We start from the raw sequence: 24,785 nt of genomic DNA on the forward strand, positions 1-24,785 counted from the left end.
TAATCATCGTTTACACCAATAATTCGAAGATTAAATTTATTTATCGTACACATTCTATACATTCCATTGTGTCGCAGGAAAATAAAGTCGTTTGTTAAACGCACTTCCTACAGGAAATAATATACACACCTTCAAAATAAAGTACAAATCACCTCTTACGTATTGGCAGGACACAAAAAAATTGAGTATGAATGAAAAAACTAATTCACTTTTGTTTTAACAGCTTTGTTTCGGGTTAGCAGAAACAAGGCAGCTTTCAAACGAACAGTTTAACCGCAGTACGGCGTTCGTAAAGTGAGGTATGCTTTTATTCTGACAGTGTAAACCGGAAACAGAGGTGTGGTGTAGGCGGGCTTGACGCGGAGACGGGCTGTGGTTCTCCGTTGTTGTTCTGGGTCGGATCAAGATGGCTGCTGTTGTGTCGGATGGAGAGTGACACCGGGACGTCACCCGAACGCAGGCCGAGGACACGACAACCGAACCGCCGAGAACCGGAGCTGGAAGCCGGCTACACCGACACCCGGAGCGAACCGAGTCTCACCGTCTTCTGAAGGTGAACGGGTCGAGTCCCGTTTGTTTAGCAGCATCCTTTACGGTCATCGATCCGGTCGGTGATTGTTTCTGTACAGGTGATCTACAGCGGGTTATTGGTCATTGATCGGCGGTCACGTCTTCCGTTCAATTGATCAATGTCGTCGGACAACATGAAGGTTTTTTGAGGTTCCTGTGATTCAGCAACGCGACCGTTAAATAATAAAACCTACAATTATGTGCGTTGAAGTAACGATATGGAACAGTTAACGTGTTAATTACGTGCTAATTATGTTTTAGTAACGTGTTAAATACATGCTAATTACACGTTAGTAAGAAGAGGGCGAAAAAAGATGGTTACTCGTTATAATTATTAAATAATAATAATAATTAAATATTTATTTAAAAATTTGATTCAGTAGTAATTATTTAATGTTATTTAATTTAAAAATAAAAACTTTAATTAATTAAATAATAATAATAATATTGCGACATTAAATAAATGTTTTTTAATCATCATAGACTACCGGAATTTTTTTTTTTTTTAATATTTTTTGTATTTTGTTGTGTTTTCTTCAAGTCGAGTTCTGGACTTAAAACGATCAGAATCTTTTTAAAACCAGAAACCAAAAACCTTCTTTTATTCTTTAACACACTAAATAACATGACTGTGGTCATAGCCTGTTTCCATGGCGACCACCGCTCTGCGGCCTCTTTGAGGCTGGCGGTTATAGCGTTTTAGTGATCTCCTGGGATGGCTCGATCTGATTGGCTTGCAGAGGCGTTTCCATGGTGACGGCTAATTCCAGAGAACATGCAGTCGATGGGAGCGATATCAGCTGTCCGGCCGCGCCTGGAGAGATGTCTGCACGCCGTTTAGGGCGCTGACATTAAAACAGGTTTAAATACCCATGCCCCCCCCCCCCTGACATTTAGAGTGCGACTGTAAACACACACACACACACACACGTGTTGACAGTCTGGTTTGAACAAAACAAGTAGGCGCTGACGCGTCTGTCCCGTTTAACCCTTCAGCGCCCACTTTTCATTCAGTCGAGTGTTTTTATATCTTTAGTCGTCTATTTAAGTCGTCTATGTCCGTATTAGTTAAACCCGGCCACTCCGGCGCCTCCTGGAGGCTGGGCGGATCATTACAGCCACATTACTGTCGGTCACCTGAACGATGTCCCGTCTCCTGCCAGCAGGGGGTGCAGCGAGCAGCAGACATGGACACCACCACGTCCATCAAGATGACCACGCTGGCCATCCAGAACCTGTTCAGCTACGTGGAGGAGGAGAACCTGTCCGCCCTGAAGGCCCACCTGGACCGCTTCAAGGAGGTGGACGGACGCAGCGACGTACGTACGCTGGAGAGGCCCCGCCCACCTCCACCCAGGAAACAAGACAACAACAACTTGTTTGTTTGTTTGTTGACAGAACGGGCAGACGCCTCTCATGCTGGCGGCGGAGCAGGGCAGTCTGGACATCGTCCAGGAGCTCATCAGGAGAGGAGCCAACGTCAACCTGGACGACGTGGTGAGCAAATCAAACGCACCGCGTCAGGGTCACAGCCCCCAATCGTCTCATCTGTCTTTATATTTTGTGTATATATTTTATACATATTTAATAGATTTTTTTTTCGTTTGTTTATTTTTTATATTATTCCTTCCTTCCTTCCTTCCTTCCTTCCTTCCTTCCTTCCTTCCTTCCTTCCTTCCTTACTTCCTTACTTACTTAGCATTAATAATCATCATTCAGTCATTCTTTCTCCTCACCTCTGCTGTTGTAGTTGCTAGGAGACAGACAGCTGAAGGGCTGGTTTCCGTGGTAACGTGTCTCTGTTTGTCAGGACTGCTGGTCGGCGCTGATCAGCGCGGCTAAAGAAGGTCATGTGGAGGTGGTGAAGGAGCTGCTGGAGAACAGCGCCTACATCGAGCACAGAGACATGGTGGGTCAGAGGTCACATGACCGCCGGTGGCCAATAGGAGCGAGCCGTGGCTCACAGGCACAACACTGAGCTGGAAACGGTTTTAAATGAATAAATGTGTTTAATAATGGCTCCGTGTGTGTGTGTGTGTGTGTGTGTGTGTGTGTGTGTGTGTGTGTGTTTCAGGGGGGCTGGACGGCTCTGATGTGGGCGGCGTACAAAGGCCGGGAGGACGTCACACAGCTGCTGCTGGAGCACGGAGCCAACCCCAACACCACAGGACAGGTAACACACACACACACACACACACACACACACACACACACGCACACAGTTTTTCTTCTTTCTATTCAATACAGACGTTCTAGATTTGATCATATTCTTATTATTCTTCTAATGTCATTCAATCTGTCTGTCTGTCTGTCTGTCTGTCTGTCTGTCTGTCTGTCTGTCTGTCTGTCTGTCTGTCTGTCTGTCTGTCTGTCTGTCTGTCTGTCTGTCTGTCTGTCTGTCTGTCTGTCTGTCTGTCTGTCTGTCTGTCTGTCTGTCTGTCTGTCCTGCAGCAGTACAGTGTTTATCCCATCATCTGGGCCGCGGGTCGAGGACACGCTAACATTGTCAAACTGCTGCTGCAAAATGGAGCGAAAGTCAACTGTTCTGATAAGGTAAAGAGAGAACAACACAAACAACACAAAAACAAAACAACAACAACACAAAAACAACAAAAAACAAAACAACAACACAAAAACAACACAAACAACAACAACAACACAAAAACAACACAAACAACAAAACAACAACAACACAAACAACAACAACAACACAAAAACAACACAAACAACAAAACAACAACAACACAAAAACAACACAAACAACAACAACACAAAAACAACACAAACAACAAAACAACAACAACACAAAAACAACACAAACAACAAAACAACAACAACACAAAAACAACACAAACAACAAAAATAAAACAAAAACAACACAAACGACAATAAAAAATACAAAAACAATTAACAACTCAAAAACAATACAAAAAATAAAAAACAACACAACAAAACACTAACCCCCCCCACAAAAACAACACAAATGATGTGTGTGTGTGTGTGTGTGTGTGTGTGTGTGTGTGTGTGTGTGTGTGTGTGTGTGTGTGTGTAGTATGGTACCACCCCTCTGATCTGGGCGTCCAGGAAGGGACACTTCGACTGCGTGACCCACCTGCTGGAGTCGGGGGCCGACGTCGACCAGGAGGGGGCGGTAAGTCGTCGTGTGGCCACGACTCTAATACCAAAAACCGACCAATGAGCTGTCAGCCTGATCCTGACGCTGCGTGTGGCCCCTCCTCTTGGGGGGCGGAGCAGAACTCCATGACGGCGCTGATCGTGGCGGTGAGGGGGGGCTACACGGAGGTTGTGAAGGAGCTGCTGAAGCGGAGCCCCAACGTCAACATGACGGACAAGGACGGCAACACGGCGCTGATGATCGCCGCCAAGGAGGGCTTCACCGAGATCGTCCAGGACCTGCTGGACGCCGGCACCTACGTCAACATCCCCGACCGGGTGAGTGACGGCCGTTACCACGGCAACAGCCAGTCATGAAGTAGAGACGTCCTCATCCTGTCCTCCGCGCTGCAGAGCGGCGACACGGTGCTGATCGGCGCCGTGAGGGGGGGCCACGTGGAGATCGTCAGGGCGCTGCTTCACAAGTACGCCGACATCGACATCAGAGGACAGGTGAGGCGGTGCAGCGGCCGCTAGCGGGGCGCTAACAGGAAGCGGCGATGGCTCACTCTGGTGTGTTTCCAGGAGAGCAAGACCGCCCTCTACTGGGCGGTGGAGAAAGGAAACGCCACCATGGTGAGGGACATCCTGCAGTGTAACCCCGACACCGAGACCTGCACCAAGGTGAGACAACACCCCCCCCCACGCCCGGCAGGGGCGGCTGTTTACAGGAGGTACAGAAGTACAGCTAGTCCTCAACTTACAAACAAAACCAGTGCCTAGACGTCGTTCATAAATTGGATTGTTCGTATGTTGAATTGGTCTTCCGTCGTTATTTGTTAAATTTCAGTCTCAAATCTCCACCTGAGGAATTTAAATCTCATTACTGCTGTAAATACTACAGTAATGTCATTACTACTGTAAATACTACAGTAATATCATCACTACTGTAAATACTACAGTAATGTCATTACTACTCTAAATACTACAGTAATATCATCACTACTCTAAATACTACAGTAATGTCGTTACTGCTGTAAGTACTTGGTAAGTTGAGGACTTCCTGCATTCAGTCAGGTGACGTTCCGGCGGCGCCGTCTCTTCTTCGTTGGTTTCAAACCGTTCACACGTGTTCTCACCCGTGGGCGTGTGTTTGTGAACTACTTCCTGTCAGGACGGCGAGACGCCGCTGATCAAAGCCACCAAGATGAGGAACATCGAGATCGTGGAGCTGCTGCTGGACAAAGGAGCCAAAGTGTCCGCAGTGGACAAGGTGAGGAGACGCTCTGATTGGTCCAACGGGGTCACATGACGGAGTCATTGAAAGGATCGCATTCCATTCCTGTAGAAAGGAGACACGCCCCTCCACATCGCCATCCGTGGGCGGAGCCGCCGCCTGGCTGAGCTCCTCCTCCGGAACCCTAAAGATGGCCGCTTGCTGTACCGCCCCAACAAGGCGGGCGAGACGCCCTACAACATCGACTGCAGCCACCAGAAGAGCATCCTCACGCAGATCTTTGGCGCCCGTAGGCTCCGCCCATCACGCCGTCGCCTCCGCCCCCCTCCGCCTCCGAGGCACGCTCCCTTTAACTACGTTTGTCCGCAGGTCACCTGTCGCCCACGGAGACGGACGGGGACATGCTGGGCTACGACCTCTATAGCTCCGCCCTCGCCGACATCCTGAGCGAACCCACGATGCAGCCGCCGATCTGTGTGGGGCTCTACGCCCAATGGGGGAGCGGCAAGTCCTTCCTGCTCAAGAAGCTGGAGGGTGAGGGGCCACGCCTACACACACACACACACACACACACACACACACACACACACACACATACACACACACACACACACACACATGGCCCCGCCCCCCTCCTCATTATTACTAAAAATACTAAAGTCATGTCATTACTTCACCTGCCCCCCCCAGACGAGATGAAGACGTTCGCCGGCCAGCAGATCGAGCCTCTCTTCCAGTTCTCGTGGATCGTGGTCGTTTTGTCGCTGCTGCTCTGCGGCGCCGTCGCCGTCGCCCTCGGCTTCACTGTTGACCTGAAGCTCGCCGCCGCCGTCTCCCTCAGCCTGCTGGCGCTGCTCTACCTCTTCTTTGGTAAGTCTCCGCCCAGCTCGTCACACGCCTTTCCTTTCGGCGTACCTGACGACCTTCCGCCCCCCCATCAGTGGTGGTGTACTTCGGCGGCCGGCGGGAGGGCGAGAACTGGAACTGGGCGTGGCTCCTCAGCACCCGTCTGGCGCGTCACATCGGGTACCTGGAGCTGCTGCTGAAGCTGATGTTCGTCAACCCGCCGGAGCTGCCGGAGCAGAGCACGCGGGCGCTTCCTGTCAGGTGACGCCTGCCAGGACAGACTCAGGGCGTGAAAAAACCCAGGAGGTCACACTGACGCCTTCGCCCTTCACCTGCAGGTTCCTGTTCACCGACTACAACCGCCTGTCGAGCGTCGGTGGCGAGACGTCGATGGCCGAGATGATCGCCACGCTGTCGGACGCCTGCGAGCGCGAGTTCGGCTTCCTCGCCACGCGCCTGTTCCGCGTCTTCAAGACCGAGGAGACGCAGCAGGGCAACAGGAAGTGGAAGAGGACGTGCTGCGTGCCGTCTTTCGTGGTCTTCGCCGTGGTGCTCTCCTGTCTGTTCGCCGGCATGGCGCTGCTCGCCGTCTTCAAGGTGGACGGCGAGAACCGCACGGCCAACGCCGTGCTGCTGGCGGTGGGGGGTGTGGTCGGCCTGGCGCTGCTGCTCAACTGCCGCACCTGGTGGCAGGTGAGCGACTCAGTGCTCAACTCGCAGAGGAAGAGGCTCCACGGCGCCGCCAACAGGATGCACAAGCTGAAGAGCGAGGGCTTCATGAAGGTGAAGTCTGAAAGGCGGGGGGGCAGGAAACGCGTGAGAAACGGGCATCACGTGACGCCCGATTCCTCGTCTCGCAGGTTCTGAAGCACGAGGTGGAGCTGATGGCGAGGATGGCGAAGACCATCGATGGGTTCACGCAGCACCAGACGCGATTGGCGGTTGTGATCGACGGTTTGGATTCGTGCGAACAAGATAAAGTTCTGCAGATGCTCGACACGGTAAGGAGGCGGGACTTGGAAGGCAGGGGGCGGGGTTCTAGGCTGATCCCGCGCTCCGGTTCCCGTCCCCCCCAGGTGCGCGTGTTGTTCTCCAAAGGCCCCTTCATCTCCATCTTCGCCAGCGACCCCCACATCATCATCAAGGCCATCAACCAGAACCTGAACAGCGTCCTGCGCGACTCCAACATCAACGGACACGACTACATGCGCAACATCGTCCACCTGCCCGTCTTCCTCAACAGCCGGGGGTTGAGCAGCGCCAGGAAGATGTGCGCCGCCGCCGTCGCCGCCCAGGCCAACGGTGACACCCCCGCCAACGCCGACGGCTGGCACGAGGAGCTGGACAGGAAACTGTCGCAGCACAGTTTGGGGGAGTTGACCAAGTTGGGCAGCAAGACGGCACTCAACCGTCGGGTGAGTCGGACGCCGGATCAATCGATGGCTCGATCAATCGGATCGATCGGCTGACGGGCGGCGTTCTCGTGCGTTCAGGACACGTACCGGCGGCGGCAGGCGCAGCGCAGCGTGACGCGGCAGATGTCCTTCGACCTGACGAAGCTGATGGTGACGGAGGATTGGTTCAGCGACATCAGCCCGCAGACCATGAGGAGGCTGCTCAACATCGTCTCCGTCACAGGTCAGAGGTCGGAGGTCAGGAGGTCGATCCGTACCCGATTCCGGTCGGAACCTGAACGTCTACTTCCTGTCTGTGCCTGCAGGTCGTCTGCTGAGAGCCAATCAGATCGGCTTCAACTGGGACCGCCTGGCGTCCTGGATCAACCTGACGGAGCAGTGGCCCTACCGCACCTCCTGGCTCATCCTGTACCTGGAGGAGACCGACGGCGTGCCGGACCAGGCCACGCTCAAGACCGTCTACGAGAGGTCAGAGGTCGCGCCCCCACGTGGCGAACTCTGTTACCACCAATAGAATCACGCTAACAGAAGCACCGGACCCTGGGTTTTGTCTGCCAGGGTGTCCAAGAACATCCCCACCACCAAAGACGTGGAGCCGCTGCTGGAGATCGACGGAGACGTCCGCAGCTTCGAGGTCTTCCTGTCGTCACGGACGCCGGTCCTGACCGCCAGAGACATCCGCACCTTCCTGCCCTGCACCGTCAACCTGGACCCCAAGCTGAGGGAGATCATCGCAGGTAGGGTAGGCCACGCCCCCTGAGACCACACCCACTGAGACCACACCCACTGAGAACACACCCACTGGGACCAAACCCACTGAGACCACACCCACTGAGACCACACCCCCTGAGAACACACCCACTGGGACCACACCCACTGAGACCACACCCACTGAGACCACACCCCCTGAGATGGGACATTTTCTCTGATCCAGATGTCCGTGCTGCGCGGGACCAGATGAACATGGGCGGGGTCACCTACCCCTCCCTGCAGGAGGCCCAGCCCCGCCCCACCTCGGTCTACTCTCAGGTGTCTTCCACCTGCTCGCCCTCCGCCTCCTTCGGCGGCCCCTTCAACCCGCCAGCAGGGGGCGTGGTGTCGCCACAGCCTCACAGCAGCTACTACAGCGGACTGGGCGGACCCCAGCACCCCTTCTACAACAGGGTAAGGCCCCGCCCACAGCCACCTGATGATGTCATCCCTCCTGACGGGTCAGACGTCAGGTCTGTTGATTTTAAACGGGTATCGGTTTTGTCATGCGATCGGTCGGCTGGCCGGTAGGTAACGCTGTGATGTCATCACCTCCATCTTTCTCCTTCTCATCCGTTTACGTTTCTTTTATCGTTTGTGTTTCCTGTCGTCCGCCGGGCGCCACGATTGTTCCATCGCCATCTCCAAACATCAGACGATGTTTCGCTAGCGCTCTGATGGCGATCGGGCGGCGGTGGAGCGACCGTGACGCCCGGCGGGCGGCGGTTTTGAGTTGCCTTCTGGTTTCGATGCTCAATCATCTCCATGATCATTATTTTGATTTTCTGCCCCTCCCTCAGCCATATTTCCCCCATCACCTTTACCAGCTGCCACGCCCACTCATGGCCACCTCCTACCCATCACACCTTTACCCACGCCCACTTCCTAAAACCGCCTTCAGTCGAGACGCCGCCGCACCCGTAAGTACCAACAAAACGCCTGAACCTTGATTGACAGCGCCGCGGGCAGACGGAGGCGGAGCTACTGTTCAGCTGATGACTGTGTTACGCTGATGATGTTTAATTATTCATGAGCCGAGATTAACAGGAGTGAAGAAAAAACACCAAACTCCAGACAGAAATTAGTGTGAAATCATATTTGATCATTTTTGTCTCAAACAAACGTCTAAACTTACAGATCAGACGACGTGTTCCTCCTGTTTTATACACTTATTTCAGTTTTTGAGATATTTCAAAAAGTGAAATTTGGTCATTTTATGTCATATTTGAGCATCAGCATGTTTGTTTTCTTTGGGTAAAACCTTTGTTTCTGTTAAAGCATCCCATAATGAACCACTTTTATGTACTTCTTCCTGGTTTTCTTCTTTCCTCTTCACGCGTCTCTCTTCTGTGGTTTTTTGTTTTTTTTTTGGGTTCTGGGGTGGGAGGCGTGTCTTCAGATGCTTTTACTTTGAAAGTACAAAATCTGAACCTGACATCATTTCCCTTTTGTGTGTCAGTCAGCTGTTTCATTCCTCACCTGTCTGTCTGTCTGTCTGTCTGTCTGTCTGTCTGTCTGTCTGTCTGTCTGTCTGTCTGTCTGTCTGTCTGTCTGCAGTGTAAGGTTTCCTCTCTGAAACGGACGCAGGTATTGAACCCCCCCCCTCCCTCCAGCTCCCGTATTTAGACTAACACCCTCTTAGATGCCCTCCTACTACAACTCCCAGCATGCACCTTGCCTTGACTAGCCTGTAGCCTCAGTAGAGCTTTGAATCTTATTGGTTTGACCCATCGCCCCCGCCTGCACGCCGTAGAACAGTCAGATTCCACTGACGCTGCTTCTGATTGGTTAATAGAAGGACGAATCAGCTCCCCTCACTTCAACCCACCCAATGAAATCGCCATAGTTACCATTAAGGCGTGGTCTTTTGAGTCTCCTCCTCTTTTTCCCTGGTGGTAGAATAGCAATGTCTCAGTTTCACGTTTGTCGTCTGTTTAAACGGTTTAAATAAAGCTTCTTTTTTTTTTCAAAACGTCTTCCTGGGAATCGAACCCGTGTCTTTTTTGCGTCCAGGGCCCCGCCTCCGTGGCGTCAGGCACCCCGCCCATCCTCCTCAGCTCCATGGCGACGGAGGCCGTCTGCGAACGCGTGCGGCAGATCGAAGGAATCGACCAGACCATGGTGGGACAGTACAGCGCCACCATCAGGAAGGTGGGTCCCCGCTAGCGCACCCACTTCCTGCCCCGCCCTGCCCGAGACAGGAAGTGACCACCGAGATGATGAACGGGGTGTTTTCTGGTTCCTCAGGCGAACGTGAACGGGAGAGTTCTGTCCCAGTGCAACATCGACGAGCTGAAGAAGGAGATGAACATGAACTTTGGAGACTGGCAGCTGTTCAGAGCCACGGTGGGTTAGCGTTAGCCGCGTTAGCCGCTTTATTGGGTTAGCGTGTTAGCGGCGCCGGCGTTTGTTTGCTAACCCCTTCTCACTTTTCCTGCAGATTTTGGACATGCGTCACATTGAGAGTCAAGTGCTGCAGGAGGAAGCCGCCAGCGAGCAAGGCAGCATCGTGGGTGGTCCCAGCGAGGCGGGGAGGCGGGCCATGGCTCCGCCCCACGCCGGCGCCACCAACGCCGACGGTTCGCCGATGTACAGCTTCAACCTGAGCTTCGAGGAGCTGAGCACCGTGGGATTGGACGACCCGGCGAGGAACGGGAACATGCAGTGGATGGTGGGTAACAGGAAGAGCGACCCCTGACCTTTACCCAAACAGGAAGTTAAGGTTCTGTTCTGCCTCCGGCCTCAGGGTGGCGCTCACCGCACCGCCAGCATGAACAGCCTGAACTCCCAGGAGTCGTCCAACGACATCGGCAAGCTGACGGACCGGCAGCAGGCGGAGTACCGCAACGCCTACCAGGAGTACATCGCCCAGATGGCCCAGGTCGAGATGGGCGGGGCCTGTGGCGAGAGGCCGGTCCAACCGCAGCCGGGGCAGTTCATGACATCATCGGAGGACAAGGGCAAAGACGGCGGCGAGCCGGACGGACGTAAGTCCTTCAACAAGAGGAGCGGCGGCAAGCCGCCGGCGGACGACGACGGCGCCCTGGACCCGATCACAGAGGAGGACGAGAAGGGAGAACACGGATCGTCCAAGTCGCTCCTGACCCGCAAGACCTCCGGCGAAAGAGGTGGGCTGTTCCCGGGCGCCGCCGACCTGAAGCTGAAGGCCGGCGGCGGGCGGCGCTACCAGAAGCTGACCAGCGACGACGACGAATCAGAAGAGTCCGACAACGCCCCGCTGCTGAAGGACGGGAGGAAGGCGGCGGATACCAAGGTTCCCGGCGGCGCATTGGCGCTGAAGGGGAAGGACTACCTGTCGGACGCCATGCTGGACAAGAAGGACTCGTCGGACTCGGGCGTGCGCTCCAACGAGAGCTCGCCCAATCACTCGCTGCAGGACGAGGAGGCGGAGCTGTCCCAGCTGGACCGGTCCAACCTGATCGAGCTGGATGAGGACGGCCTGGCCACGAAGCGTTGTCTTCCCAGCAGCCTCAGCGGCCTCCAGGAGCCGGGCGTGGCCCGCATGTCCATCTGCTCCGAGGACCAGTGCAGCCTGCTGGCCAGCAGCCCCGAGGAGAGCTGGCCCTCCTCCAAGAGCTTCAACCTGAACCGAACCCCCAGCAACGTGACGCTCAACAACAACACCAACGCCCAGGGCAACCGGCCCCGCCCACCCGCGGAGGGTTCCTCCTCCAGCACCACCTCCTCCTCCAGTGATGTCATCATCCCCCCGGGTCCCGGGACCACCGGTATCGCCTCGTCCACCACCACCACCACCAGGCTGGGGCCCAACAACGAGAACGTACGCGTGGTCCACCTGAAGCGGGGCCTGAAGCCGGGGGACCCGCCGGAGATCTGCGCCGTGTCCTCCGACACTGTCACGTTCGGCGATGAGCGCGAGAGCATCCTGTGACCCCCAAGAAGACGACGACAGCATCCTGTGACCCCCGAGAAAACGACAACAGCATCCTGTGACCCCCAAGAACACGACGACAGCGACCTGTGACCCCCGAGAACATGACAACAGCATCCTATGACCCTCGAGTAGACGATGAGAACATCTTGTGACCCCTGAGAAGACGACAACAGCAACCTGTGACCCCGAGAACATGACAACAGCATCCTATGACCCCCGAGTAGACGACGAGAACTTCCTGTGACCCCAAAGAAGACGACGACAGCATCATGTGACCCCAGAGAAAACAACAAGAACATCCTGTGACCCCCGAGAAGACGATGACAGCATCCTGTGACCCCCTGAAGACATTGAGAGCGCTGAGGGTCCAACCATGAGCCGCCCTCCAACTGTCCTTCAGCTGGACGCTAATGTTTAAATCGCGTCTGAATTCTGTTCTACAGACGAGATCCTAATTGGATGAATCTCTAGCGGAGAAAATAAAAAGTGGGCGTTGCCAGAATTTAACGTCTTAAATGTTAAACGTTAGCGTCAGGTTCTAAGAAGCGGAGTGCGGCTGCTGGTGGACTCGTGTTTGTTCTGCATGCTGTAGGTCTTAGCTAACGTTTGGTAGGTCTTTGCTAACGTTTGGTAGGTCTTAGCTAACGTTTGGTAGGTGATAGCTAACGTTTGGTAGGTGATAGCTAACGTTTGGTAGGTGTTAGCTAACGTTTGGTAGTCGTGTAGGACCGTAGATCAAACTAGAAGCATCTGCATGTTGTTGTTGTTGTTGTAGTTTGTAAGTTGTCAGCAAAAATTAGCTTGAACAGACAAAATGCTAACGAACAAACATGTGATATTTAAACTAAAAAAATTAATGGTAAGTAGGCGGAGCTTAACTGATCTGATATGGTATAAAGATAAAACCTGTTTACATGTAAAGCAGTGTCAAACCTGTTTACATGTAAACCAGTGTCAAACCTGTTTACGTGTAAACAGGTAAACCCGTTTCGACTGCTGTAGCTTCACACCAAATTCATTTCGGGAAGCAGATTCACAAATTATTCAATTGTCAAACTTTGAAATACATTTCAGGTTTCGTTGAAAAAGGAGCAGGAATTTTTTGTCACACGTGAATTTATTAGATAATAAAATTAAGTCTTTTTAAATGTCTGAAGCTGCTTAAACTGCACATTTCAAACGTAAAAATGTGAAAAAGGACTTGAATGAGCTTGTATTGATTATCGGTGGTTGTCAGTATTGATTATTAATGTCTGTCAGTATTAACCGTTTAGTTTGTAGAAACGCTGACGTAAACAAAGTGATCATGTTTATTACGGTGGTGCGTTCAATGTCAGTCAGGTGAATCTGCACGTCGGTGTTTAACTGGAGTGTTTTCCTCTCAGCGCTCTCAGCTGATCTGTCCGATGTGAAGAAATAAAACCCGGATGTTGAACGTTTTTGTCTGACTCGATCATTTCCTGTTCAGTTTGACAGATTTATTATTAAAATGTTGATTTTTTTTCTAGAAACTTCGTTATATTTTCGTGTACAATTTTCATTGATAAAACGTCACATTTTTATTTTTGAACCCTTCAAAACAAACAGACTTCCTCCTGTCACACAAAAGGAAGTGTTTCCTTTTCAGAATAAAAGTCTAGTTACCCGTTCAGTTAGTTTCCCATCAGACAAAAAAATATTGATCTGAACAGCTCTTCCTATAGGATTATCAAAATAAGACAAGCGGTAACTCATAAAACTTTATTCTTGCATTATCATTTGAACATTTACACTTTTCCTCAATAGGAGGAAGTTAACAAAACAGTGTTTTCAAAATAAAACGAGAGAACTTTCAATTTCCCAAGAAAATAACATCCTGTCTGACCTGCGGAACAGAGATCAGATCTTTAAAAGTTGAACAGTGAATAAGTTAACAGGTTAAAACTGGACAGACGTGTGGGGACATATAAAATGCTACGAGAAGTATATAAAATAATGTTGACTCAGCACTTATGAGGCTGGTGTACAACACATTTTTGACAAAGAAACACATTTTTGACAAAGAACCCTGATCTATTTAAACTGATCCAAACTGGACTTCAGTGAACAACTTGAACTTTGTGGAGGTGGCTGCTGGTTTCAGTCCCATCAGGATTGAACGTCTGACTCATTAACAGTCTGAACAGAGTCTAAGATTTAAGGGCTCCAGCAGATCAACTCGTCTCAAACCCCTGAAACACAAAAAACAATGAGAATAAATGAGTTTCTCTCTCTGCAGAACATTCACAGCACCAGGCTTTTAATGTGAAAGGATCATTTCCCACAAGCCTCAGCAGGTGGGACAAAAAAGACCCAAACCTGCTGCTGAGTGGAAGATGCTCCAGGAACTTCCTGGAATATGATCATGTGATCAAATCAATGTGATCAAATCAAGCTTTAATGATGTGTTGCTCGATTCTTCTGGGTCGAAGACCCGCTGCACCCCATGTGGAGGACGCCTAGACATCCCATAATGACTCAGAAAATCAATGCTACAACCCTTCAGTTCTGCCTGCACATGTTCCAGAGGAGCGGATTACAAACAGGAAGTGTCCGCCTTTATTTTGAAAACAACTGCGGTCTCTGCGGTTTACTTTTTTAATTTCTTCTTAATTAAATCCACCTTAATTGTAGAATAAGTGTGTAAAACGATATTTGTAAATTAATGAAATTATTAATGCCTCTGTTTAGGTTAAAAAATTAATAGAGCAACACATTTTTACGTATAAAATACAGCATAGATATTTGACTTCCTGTTTGCTTTTCACAGTAAAAGTCTAACATTTTCATCTCATAAAACACTTCGGCGTCATTTAATTTAATTTAATTATATTAAAAACAGATGTAAAACCAACAGAACGTTCAGTTATTAGGTAATTTATCTCCGTTTTTATCACCGACCGAATCTGAAGACATTTTAAGAAAACTTCAAACAAATTATTTCATTAAAGTGATTTTAGAAGCTTTTATTTCTTCTGCTTCTCAAAAAAAAAGTTTAAACCGACCTATTGATCTGTTTTTTAACGTGGATCTATTGATCCACGTGGCTGATCGGATCGTTAATAAGACCGGGATCGATAACCACGCCGTCTCCTACCGGGCAGGTGTGGATGTGGGTCCCGGGGCTCCGGCCCCTCCGTGGCCGGGCAGGTCGCGTCCAGCGCGGTCTGCAGGTCTCGGATGTAGTCGATGACGTGCTGGAGGATCTCCACCCGGCTGGCGGGCCGTCCGGGCGGCAGACCGGGCACCAGCCCCCGCAGCACCCGGTAGCACACGTTCATGTCCCGCAGCAGCAGCGGGTGCCGTGATCTCCGGCTGCTGCTGCGCCTCCTGCCCGCCGACAGCCCCGCGCTGCCGGCCGTCATGTCTGCTGCTGGCCGCTGAGCTGGAGCTTCACACCCGGACCGCTGGTCCCGGGTCAGATCAACGTCACAGGCTTACGTCAGCCTGACCCGGAGGCCACGCCCCCCGCTCCTTATACAGCCGCGCCAGCGCCAGCAGCACGCTGATTGGCTCTCACTTGTTCAGAAGAGCCACCTGATTGGATGTCTGATATGGCTTCCTGTCTCCAGCAGTTTTTTAATTCAATAAATAAATTAATCCCAGGATGTAAATAAAAAAATATTTAAACTGACTTTTTATTGTAAAGTCATCAGGACACGACGACCTGCATTAAACCTGTAGGAGTGAAACAAATGAAATGTGTAGAAAATCCAAAATGCTAAAGATGCTAAAAATGCCCTTCACAGTAAAAGCACAACAGACCTTTAGAATACCAGGTGTGACATGAAGAGGCCGTCTCCAGTCCTCATGCTATGCTAAGCTAACTGAAGGACGTCCCAGACCATGATGATGCTAACAGATTAAAGCCAAAAGCTTAAACGTTAAACCATCATGCTAACTTTTGTAGCTATAATTGATAAGCATGGGGCTAACCGCTATTTCAGGTTTGACTAATTCAAGTCTGACTAATTCAAGTCGGACTAACTTTAACTTCTTTATCTGAAGTTGCTAAAAGGATGTGGCTAAAGCTAGTAATGATAGCACACTAGCAGATCTTGGTAGATGCTAAGAGGTCCCACATGATGATGTCATGCTAAAAGGTGCAGTCCCAGTTTATGATAGCATGCTAACTCTACGTTAGCATGCCTACAGAATGAGGACCAACTTAAAAGGTCTGAGGTTGTGATAGCATGCTAACAGACGCTAAATGTGAGCCTGTGCTATCCTGATGTTTCTGTTTGGCTGCTCATCAGTCAGGAGGGGCGTGTGGGGGGGTCTGCGATGCGTTCAGGGACAGCTGTTGCAGCTGGACGGCTGTGGCGCTTCGGGGGCCCTCGGGGGCCGCAGCAGCAGCAGGGCCGCCGCTCTTCTGAAGTTGGTTGTTGGGTTGCGTCCAGAAGCCGCTCCGCCTGTGAGGTGGGGTGGGGGTGGGGGGCTGGGGAGGGGGGGCGCAGATGTCAGCACCAAGTCTAGAGACTCACTTGTTTCCCTTCGTGTCGAGACGCTCCCGTTTACGCGCTTAAATAAGTGATTTGAACACAACACCCACCAAAAGCATCAGAACAATCACCTGCTTCCTGTTTTCACATTCAGTCATGTGATCTGTGACATCATCACTGCTTTGATTCGATGTGAGCTGGAGGTGAACAAATGCTTGGGCGTCGTCGGGCGTGGTCGAGTGTCGTCGAGCGTCGTCGGGCGTGGTCGAGCGTCGTCGGGCGTGTTCGGGCGACACAGACATCTTGTTTTCCTCGTTCCTGCTGCTAAACCTGTTTAGCATCCAGCGCCGCTGCTTCACCCTCAGGACCAGAGACCTGACATCTGTCCTCGTCCCGCGGCCAAAACACCAACAAGGTCACCGTGGCAACCAGAGCTCGTCTTCGTCACCTCCCGTTCCAGTTCTGCTCGTCTCCCTCGGGGACGGAGCCAGACGAGTCCGGTTTGGTTCTTTTAGAGTTTAGAAGGCTTCTGTGAAGCAGAAACATTTAGCGTTAGCATTAGCATTAGCATGAGTCTGCCCCCCCCATCTGAGGCGGGTTCTGAAAAAGAACACATTTCAACGAACCTCTGGAGACATTTACATCACTTTTGAACGTCTGTGAGCGTCTGAATTTATTTAAATGAATTTGATTTAAATTTTAAAAAATTAAAAAAAATTAAAGAAAAACAGAAAAACCTGGAAGAAAAGTTTTCAAATTTCTGAGTTTTGAACAAAGTTGCAACCTCTAAAGTGGCGTCATCCTCCCCCAGCCATTTGTCCTCTAATGTTCTGCCCCCCCCCCCCCCCCTCCAGTGGCCCCCCACCAGCCGGTGACCACAGCTGGTGTGAATAGTAAATGCGGCTCTGCCTCCGTTTGATCCGGAGCTGATGTCTGAATGACCGGACCGTCCCTGAAGGCACCGAGCAGTCAGTCACAGCTGGACGTGACGTCACCACCCCTCCCCCTACACACACACACACACACACACACACACACACACCGCAGGTTCCTTTAATAATTTATCTCATAAATAACTCAGGGATTTAGGTCAAGGCTGATTTTATTTTATTTACAATATTGTTTATTTTAATTTCCGTTTTTAAATTTCTGATTCGTTGTGTTTAAAAAATGTCCTTAATTTTTTTAGAAATTCTTGAATTATTTTTTTTGAAATGTATTTATTTTATTTTTGTGGACATGTTAATATAACAGACTTCACACCTTCATCACATTTAAAACAACAACGACATCAGAGATAAAGGGCTGACGGGTTGAAGCCAACAGGTTTGTGAAAATCACCCAGAATCAACAAACATCTCATTAGAATATGTAATCAACAAACTCAGACATTAAAAGTCTTCAACCAGCTCATCCAGTGAATTCTGACAGACGTTCATTCCCTTATCCACTTCCAGACATTAACCCTTTACCCTAGAGTATAACCATGGTTACGTTCTTCCTGGAACACAAGGTTTGTTAACATCATGGATAGTCAAACAGGAAGTTGACCTTACCAGTGTTCTCCACAAGAATATAACGATCATATTAACCTCCCTCAGCAGACAGTGTTTAAGAAGAAATAACCAGTTTGTTAGACGCTAACAGTTTCACATGGTATTATATGGTCTAAAGATATCAACATGTTCTTTAAGGTCTCAAGTTAATGTTATCCCATGTTATCATGAATACATGTTGTTGTTTTGTTCATTAATCCATGTTTCTGACATCAATGATGATGATGTTTTCGACTGTTCTATGAAATACTTGACGTGTCCAAAATTGTAGAGCTCCACTATTGAAGTGACTCTGTTGTACTGATCTCTGGTGTAGTAACAACTCTTGTCCGTCTTTATTGATCATATTTCACCAAATCCTCTGCTCTCCTGATCACCATTGTTTTCATCTGGTCTGGAGAAAGCCCCTTTGTTCTGATGAAGATCCTGCAGGTGTTGGTCCAGGTGTTGGTCCAGGTGTTGGTCCAGGTGTTGGTCCAGGTGTTGGTCCAGGTGTTGGTCCAGGTGTTGTCGGTCAGCCCATTCTTCTTCAGTTGTCGAGCTTTTTTAGCGATATCAGCATTCTTTTAGTCAGATTCTCATTAATGCAGACATTTTCTCCTTTCAGTTTGAAGCCTTGTTTCAGAAGAGCTATCTTGTGTTTACGATTGTTGTGTTTTATCACACTGAGGTGGTCTCCTACCTCCAGATGGTGATGGGTAACACGTCTCCATCTGGTCTGATCTATAGTTATCTCCAGGTCCCTCAGAGAACTCACTTGTTGCTCCAGAGTCTGGGTGTCAGCGCTGTGCTGAGTCTCATCTCCTCTGGACACAGGATTCTGTGATCCCTCTGCTTGATGCTGATTCCAGTGATGATCGCATCATTTATAGGAATGATTTGTTCCAGATCATCCATTCTTTGTTCTCCTTGTTCTGCACTTTTCCGTTTCCGGCCTCTATGGCTAGGACGCCCTCTAGAGGCCGAAACGGCTTCTCACACCAACGGGATGGAGGAACATGGAGGCGCGTCTGTGCTGCCGCCAGTCTCCACCAGGTGGCGCCACAGACCGGGAGGGGCCACGTCAGGCCCAGGGAGGGGGTTCAGGGTCTCAGGCCAGGGAGGAGCAAAGTCAAACATCCGGTTGTCATAGCAACACTTCTGCTGAGTAACGTGTAACCGACTCCCCTCCGGTGACGTTTGTCGTCTTTCCGGTTTAATTATTCAGGGCCGTCGTCTCCACCTCTGGCCAGCGGTGACATTTACCCCCCCAGTGGCAATGAGGCCCGGCTGGGGAGGGGTCGGGTTTCACCCCCGTGGTGCATTCATAGTCAGTCAGGACAGGAAAAAAACGTCTCCGGGACGCAGAAACCCAAGTCTGTGACCTTTATCGCTGACCCTGACGGAGGCGTTCAGGTGCAGTGGGCGGGTGGGAGATTACAGCTTCATATTTCTGAACGGAGATGTTTTCAAAGGGATTAAATTTAACAGAATTTAAAAAAAATAAATAAACACAAAACAATTTAACCTGAAGGGTTAAAAACCCCCTTCCTGCCGACTCAGCTGTTATCCTGCACACGACCACAGGCGGATCAATACGTCTGATCGGTTTATTCCCTATCGACCCAGTAGCTCCTCAGACTGCAGTGTGGGTCACGTGACCCTCAGGCGGATCAATCGGTGGGATAACAAACACGTTTGTTTTCCTGCCCGGGGAAGGACGACAACCCCCCCACCCCCCCGGGATTAAGATTAAATTTAAATGTAATCCTAATCCAAGTCCAGAAGTGGGCGTGTTTGATAATTTAAATTTATAACATGTTTTCAAGACTAAAGGTTTACTGAATTAAATTAATAATTAAATCGCCGTCGCCATTGGAGCGCCATTGAACGCTTCACCGCTAACTAGCGGGTCTGAGCTAAAAATAAAAGCCCTCCTTCTGTTTTGATTCAGTTTTTCCCACAAACCAGGAGGCCCTGAATGCAACAGTCCTCCTGCCCCCCCCCCCCCCCCCCGATAAGGGTTCAAATCTCACTGGAAATATTCAAACGATGAAGAGGAAGCAGACGGAGGTGAGGGATAACGCGCTGAAATTAGCCAATCAGCGCTGTCGTTAGCGGACGTGATTAGCCGTTAGCTAAACACAACCAGGACCAGATCCAGGAAACAGATGTGTCTGTTAGCATGATAGCAATGCTAACATCAGGATCAACCTATCGGTCCATTATCTCCTCTGAGACTTGTTAGCTTTAGCCTCTATGGGTGAGCATGCATTGCGATGTGAGACCTGTTAGCTTTAGAGCTAGCTTTAAAGCCTCAGTTAGCCTCCTTTGACTCTTTTATGACTAAATGGCTCCGCGGTGCACTGGCTTCGTGCCCAGAGTGTCCCCCGCCTCACGCACTATGTCAGCCGGGATAGGCTCCACCTCCCCGTGACCCGCTAGGGCGGATACAGCGGCGGTACATGAAAATGAATGACTAAATGAGGCTAACTGGGGCTAACTAGGCCAACTGGCGTTAAAGATAGCTTAAAAGTTAGTTAGCCTCAGTTAGCCTCATTTAACTCTTTTATGACTAAATGGGGCTAACTGGGGCTAACTAGCTTTAAAGCTAGTTAGCTTAACTTAGCCTCAGTTAGCCTCATTTAACTCTTTTATGACTAAATGGGGCTAACTGGGGCTAACTAGCTTTAAAGCTAGTTAGCTTCACTTAGCCTCAGTTAGCCTCATTCAACTCTTTTATGGCAAAATAGGGTTAACTAAGGCTAACTAGGCTAACTAGCTTTAAAGCTAGCTTTAGCTCCTTTAAGACGCAAACACAGCTGAGTTAGTTGCCGTGGGAGACGAGCCACCAGTGACTTCCCTATTTAGGGCTGGGGGTGGGGTTAGCTGTGCCCCCCCCCCCCCCAGTTTGACACGATGTCATTTTATTGTCTCTCCAATAATGGGCGTCGGCTTGTCGTGACCTTTGACCTCTTAACTTTTTATTCATGCCTGAAATAAAACCCAACTGGCCCCCCTGGTATTTTTAGTGTTTTACCTTCCTGACTTCTGCGTGAACTCACGAGTCCGTTACCCACAATCCCCGGCGCCGTTGCTAATGATGTGGAGCAGCAGCGCTGGAGGAGCTCCAGCTGAGCGCTAACGGCGTCTTTGATCGGCTGCCAAACATCTGATCGGCGGCGGCGGATCAGCTGAGCGTTTCCAGTTTGATGCGTCTGATTGGTTCCGGGAAGATTCTAGAAAAAAACAAAAACATCAGCGAGATTCATCGTCTAACCTGACAAACAAACAAAAAGATGACATCACGGGGTTAGCTCGGCCAGTTAGCCGCTAAAAAAGAAGCGCAGGAAGTGAAAGGAGACGATAACGCAGCGCTAAAGCTAACAGGATTAAACGGAGGAGCCTGAATCCCAGCAGGACATCGGTTCTGTTCCCCATCTGCTGTCTGACGGGGGGGAGGGGGAGGAGAGCCTTCATCCTCCTCCTCTTCCTCACATGTTCCCGGACACGTTAGCGAAAGAAGCTTGGAATCATTTTACAACAAAAGAACCTGAAGTGGACAGAACGAGTCGAGAACATGACCCCTCCTGTGTCGAGGTCGCTGCCCAAACTGTGGCCACATGACCTCATTAGGGCGGGACAACTTCCTGTTCTTCGGGGCGGGGCTTCGTAACTTCAAACCAATCGAAAGCAGACGAAGACATCGTGATTTTTCAGCTATTTTTAAACGTATGCGACCGCTTCAGGGTTCTAAAAGGTCTCCTTACGGACCTGAGGGGTCGTCAGGTGATTATTGATTATTGGCAGAGGACAGAATTAACTTCTAAAGCCCAGATCCTGGAAATTTCTTTCATATTTGAGTAAAAGTTGGGGAGTTTGAGGCGTTTAGAAGAGAACCCTCATGAGGGGGGGGGGCTGGGAATGCGTTCCAGACCGGCTCCCATTAAAACCCATCAGAGCCTCGGCCGGGCCTCGAACGCACCGCGACGTCAAAAAATGATTCGCACCAGAAGGAGTCCGGTTCCGCTCCACCCGACCCCCCCCCCGGCCACAAGACCTGGAACCGGAGAAATGAAAGAAGTCTTCCTCCCACGTTACCTCCCTCCTCTCCATTCTGTGTGTGTGTGTGTGTGTGTGTGTGTGTGTGTGTGTGTGTGTGTGTGTCTGTGTGTGTGTGTGTGTGTGTTGGGGCTAAATCCTCCTCCTCGTCCAACCATGAAGGTTTCATTAGCAGCGGCAGCGATGCGTGACGTCACGCCCACCACTGATTTCGCCGCGACACCCAGGAAGAGAGGCAGCAAAGCCTGCCGGGGCCGTGACGTCACAGATCGGATATCCGCGATAAAAACCTGCTGGAAATGTGGTTCGGGTCTGCAGAACCTCCTCTTCCTCTGGTGGGTTCAGATGTGGCCCCATCGGGCCCGCGGAATCCGGTCGACGGATTGGCCCGACCGCGGGATGGTGGGCGGGGCTTAACCCCGCAAACGGAACCATCAAAGGTTCAAGAAGACTCAGCTAAAAGGAGAGAAACCACATCGGCACCAGCGGTGGTGCGTTCAGGGACACGATGGAAAAGTCTGATCAACGGTCCTTCTGTTGAGTGAAGGTTATCAGAGGACACACAAGTCTGAGGATGGGCAGCGTCCAATTTCAAGCATTTTTCTCAGAATTATTTATTTATTTTTCACAAAAAACATCAAAGGAAGGAGTTTGTGACGACTGAATCCGACGTCGTCCGACCAGAAGAAACAGGCGACCCGAGTTAGATTGTAATGTTTGGGCTGGAATTCTGGGAAAAGAAATTTCCTCTTCATCCCAAAAGATTCCAAATCCATACAAACAAACAAACAAACAAACCAACAAACGAACGAACGAACGAACGAGGCCGGTGAACTTTGACCCCTTTGGGAGCGTCTGGTTGAGCTCTCTGGATTTCACGCTGATGAACTGGGATCCGACCGCCGCCTGAGGTCAAGACAGGAAGGTGGGAAATGAGGGACAGGAAGCAGGCGCTTGGCCCTGTCTGACCCCGTCTGAGTTTTCCTCAGTGTGTGTGTGTGTGTGTGTGTGTGTGTGTGTGTGTGTGTGTGTGTGTGTGTGTGTGTGTGTGGCTAAATGAAGCCCATGATGCATCAAACCAGATGACAAAACCGCCAGGATGCACAGATTCAGACGCTTTGACTCGTTTTAACGAGGACACGTCGCCGCCGCTGCCGTTGTGTTGTTACCATGACGACGGTTACACTGACCAATCGGACCTCACAAACTCGATTTAGAAGCAGGAGTGATGATTTTATGATGTTTTCTTTGAGACCCGATGAAGCCTGGCTCTGCGCTCCTCTGGGGCGACTCAGTCACTTCCTGCCCAGGCTTCAATCTCATTGGATATTGATAGACAACAACAAAGTTTTACTTCCTGTTGCTAGCTGTCCCCTTGTAAACGTTAAGCCATTGATTATTTTAAAACCACTGGAGTGTCCTGGTTACAAATAAACTGGATCAGCCTCTTTCCCCAAACCTCAGCCGGTTTATAAAGCTAGCTGTTCAGATAGGTTGTTTCTGATCAATACGATTGATCGCAGCATCCTGGTTGGGGCAGCTGGTACAGATTCAGACTGCAGGTCTATATCTACACATGGTGTTCCACAGGGATCCGTTCTCACGACCCCCGTTTTCTGTCTCTTTGGTGTTTTGCTTCATTGGTCGAAGACGTTTCAGCTCTAGTCTGAGACGTGTCTTCAGTCCTGACTGGTCCAGAGTCCAGAGGCTTCTACAACCAACCGAAACCACCAACACAATGACTCTCTTGAAGTTTTCTCAAAGCATCAGCAGCGTCAGGGACGAGGGCTTCCCATTGGTTCCCCTTCTGCGGTTCACTGTGTTGGATTCGTTGGTCCTGAGAAGTAAAAAACAGGATATAATGTATTTATGTCATCATTATCAGATGCAGTGGAGCACATTGTCCGTGTTTTTCCTGAATGCGACATGACGCAGCTAACGCTACTAACAGCGACAGTGTGCTTTAAGAGCGAAAGCTTTGGTATTGTAATGAGTTTTGTTGGCTCATAGTATCGGATGACGGACCACCAGATACCATAAAATGTCTCCCCGACCCCCGAGCCGCCTCGAACACTGAGTCTTTGTCTTCAGACCAGGCTGAAATGAACTTTTCTGTCATCGAGGCCTTAAAGACGAGGAGAACATCACAACAACCTGCTCTTATTGGGCCGTCAGTCACGGCCGGTGATGTCAGCGCCCCGTCCTGACCTTCTATCGCGGCGAGGAGACAACCGGGATCAGACCAGGTCTCCAAGAGCCCCCAAGAGATCATCCAACAGCTCCGCTAGCTGCTCGCTAGCTCACGGCACTGCTTTTGTGTCGTGTGTGGTTGGCTGTTGATGGCCACGCCCACAAATTCAAGATGAGTCATCATTATTTTGTGGTTTGCAAAAGGAGTGTTCTGGAAAAGCCAGATGTTTGTGGGAGCTGGGAGTGAGTCGGTCTTCCTCACCCCTCGTCTTCCTCTTCCTCCTCGTCTGCTTTCGGTTGTGGCTCCTGATTCTTCCTCCTGATAAGCAGCAGCAGTTGAGAAAACAGACCCGAACCCCCCCCCACTTGACCCCCGAGGCTCCGCTCTAATGGAACCCGGTCAAACCGCCACCAGCTTTGCATTCTGGGTAACCATAACAAACGAAGGGTGGAGGCAGAAAGTGGAAGTGGGGCAGACGGATGTAGAACCGGTGGAGTTTGTTTCTTCTCCGTCTCTAATCTGAGCCGTCGATGAAACCTGGGGGGGTGAGGTTGATCATCTAGATGGACGTGTTTAGTCATGTTTCACATGTGTTGAGTCACTGAAAACCAGCTGGCGTGTGGTTTATAATCCAGAAAGCAAAAAAAATGTGAACATTTTTGTCCGCAGGTTCTGAGAATCACTGGAAA

General features: G+C 50.4%; 2 protein-coding genes across 4 annotated transcripts; one reads left to right on the forward strand and one right to left on the reverse strand.

Annotated features, from left to right (window-relative positions):
- Positions 1-384: 384 nt before the first annotated feature.
- kidins220b (kinase D-interacting substrate 220b) lies at positions 385-13,277 on the forward strand. 2 transcript variants are annotated; one of them, XM_068341929.1, is made up of 28 exons: positions 385-553; positions 1,737-1,889; positions 1,969-2,067; positions 2,381-2,479; positions 2,645-2,743; positions 3,022-3,123; positions 3,623-3,721; positions 3,826-4,023; positions 4,099-4,197; positions 4,270-4,368; positions 4,859-4,957; positions 5,033-5,210; positions 5,291-5,455; positions 5,612-5,791; positions 5,863-6,028; positions 6,106-6,550; positions 6,628-6,768; positions 6,844-7,182; positions 7,261-7,405; positions 7,488-7,650; positions 7,741-7,919; positions 8,117-8,346; positions 8,733-8,852; positions 9,490-9,519; positions 9,946-10,083; positions 10,180-10,278; positions 10,373-10,603; positions 10,679-13,277. In XM_068341929.1, exons 2-28 carry the CDS (start codon positions 1,758-1,760, stop codon positions 11,843-11,845), a joined length of 5,241 nt encoding a protein of 1,746 aa, XP_068198030.1. In that variant the 5' UTR covers positions 385-553; positions 1,737-1,757; the 3' UTR covers positions 11,846-13,277. The 2 variants fall into 2 exon arrangements, with proteins under 2 accessions (XP_068198030.1, XP_068198032.1); XM_068341931.1 differs by lacking the exon at positions 9,490-9,519.
- A 302-nt stretch (positions 13,278-13,579) lies between these two features.
- id2b (inhibitor of DNA binding 2b) lies at positions 13,580-21,442 on the reverse strand. Of its 2 annotated transcripts, XR_011038941.1 has the most exons (5): positions 21,232-21,442; positions 20,884-21,082; positions 16,440-16,837; positions 14,964-16,304; positions 13,580-14,058 (listed from the first exon to the last, which is right to left on the reverse strand). XR_011038941.1 is itself a non-coding variant. In XM_068342643.1 (4 exons), the coding sequence occupies exons 3-4, from the start codon at positions 15,229-15,231 to the stop codon at positions 14,051-14,053; spliced, it is 276 nt and encodes a 91-aa protein (XP_068198744.1). In that variant the 5' UTR covers positions 15,232-16,304; positions 16,440-16,837; positions 20,884-21,442; the 3' UTR covers positions 13,580-14,050. The 2 variants fall into 2 exon arrangements, 1 of the variants encoding a protein (XP_068198744.1); XM_068342643.1 differs by having other exon boundaries at positions 20,884-21,442.
- Between the last annotated feature and the right edge of the window lie 3,343 nt (positions 21,443-24,785).

Source organism: Antennarius striatus, chromosome 19 (assembly GCF_040054535.1).
Source record: "Antennarius striatus isolate MH-2024 chromosome 19, ASM4005453v1, whole genome shotgun sequence".
In the NCBI taxonomy this organism is placed as follows: Eukaryota; Metazoa; Chordata; class Actinopteri; order Lophiiformes; family Antennariidae; genus Antennarius; species Antennarius striatus.

Bases quoted from the DNA above. Each gene is read 5' to 3' on its own strand.
- kidins220b (XM_068341929.1), top strand. From the start codon at position 1,758: ATGGACACCACCACGTCCATCAAGATGACCACGCTGGCCATCCAGAAC. The intron at 2,480-2,644 runs GTGGGTCAGAGG...TGTGTGTTTCAG, and splicing joins ACATCGAGCACAGAGACATG to GGGGGCTGGACGGCTCTGAT. The intron at 4,198-4,269 runs GTGAGGCGGTGC...GTGTGTTTCCAG, and splicing joins ACATCGACATCAGAGGACAG to GAGAGCAAGACCGCCCTCTA.
- id2b (XM_068342643.1), bottom strand. From the start codon at position 15,231: ATGACGGCCGGCAGCGCGGGGCTGTCGGCGGGCAGGAGGCGCAGCAGC.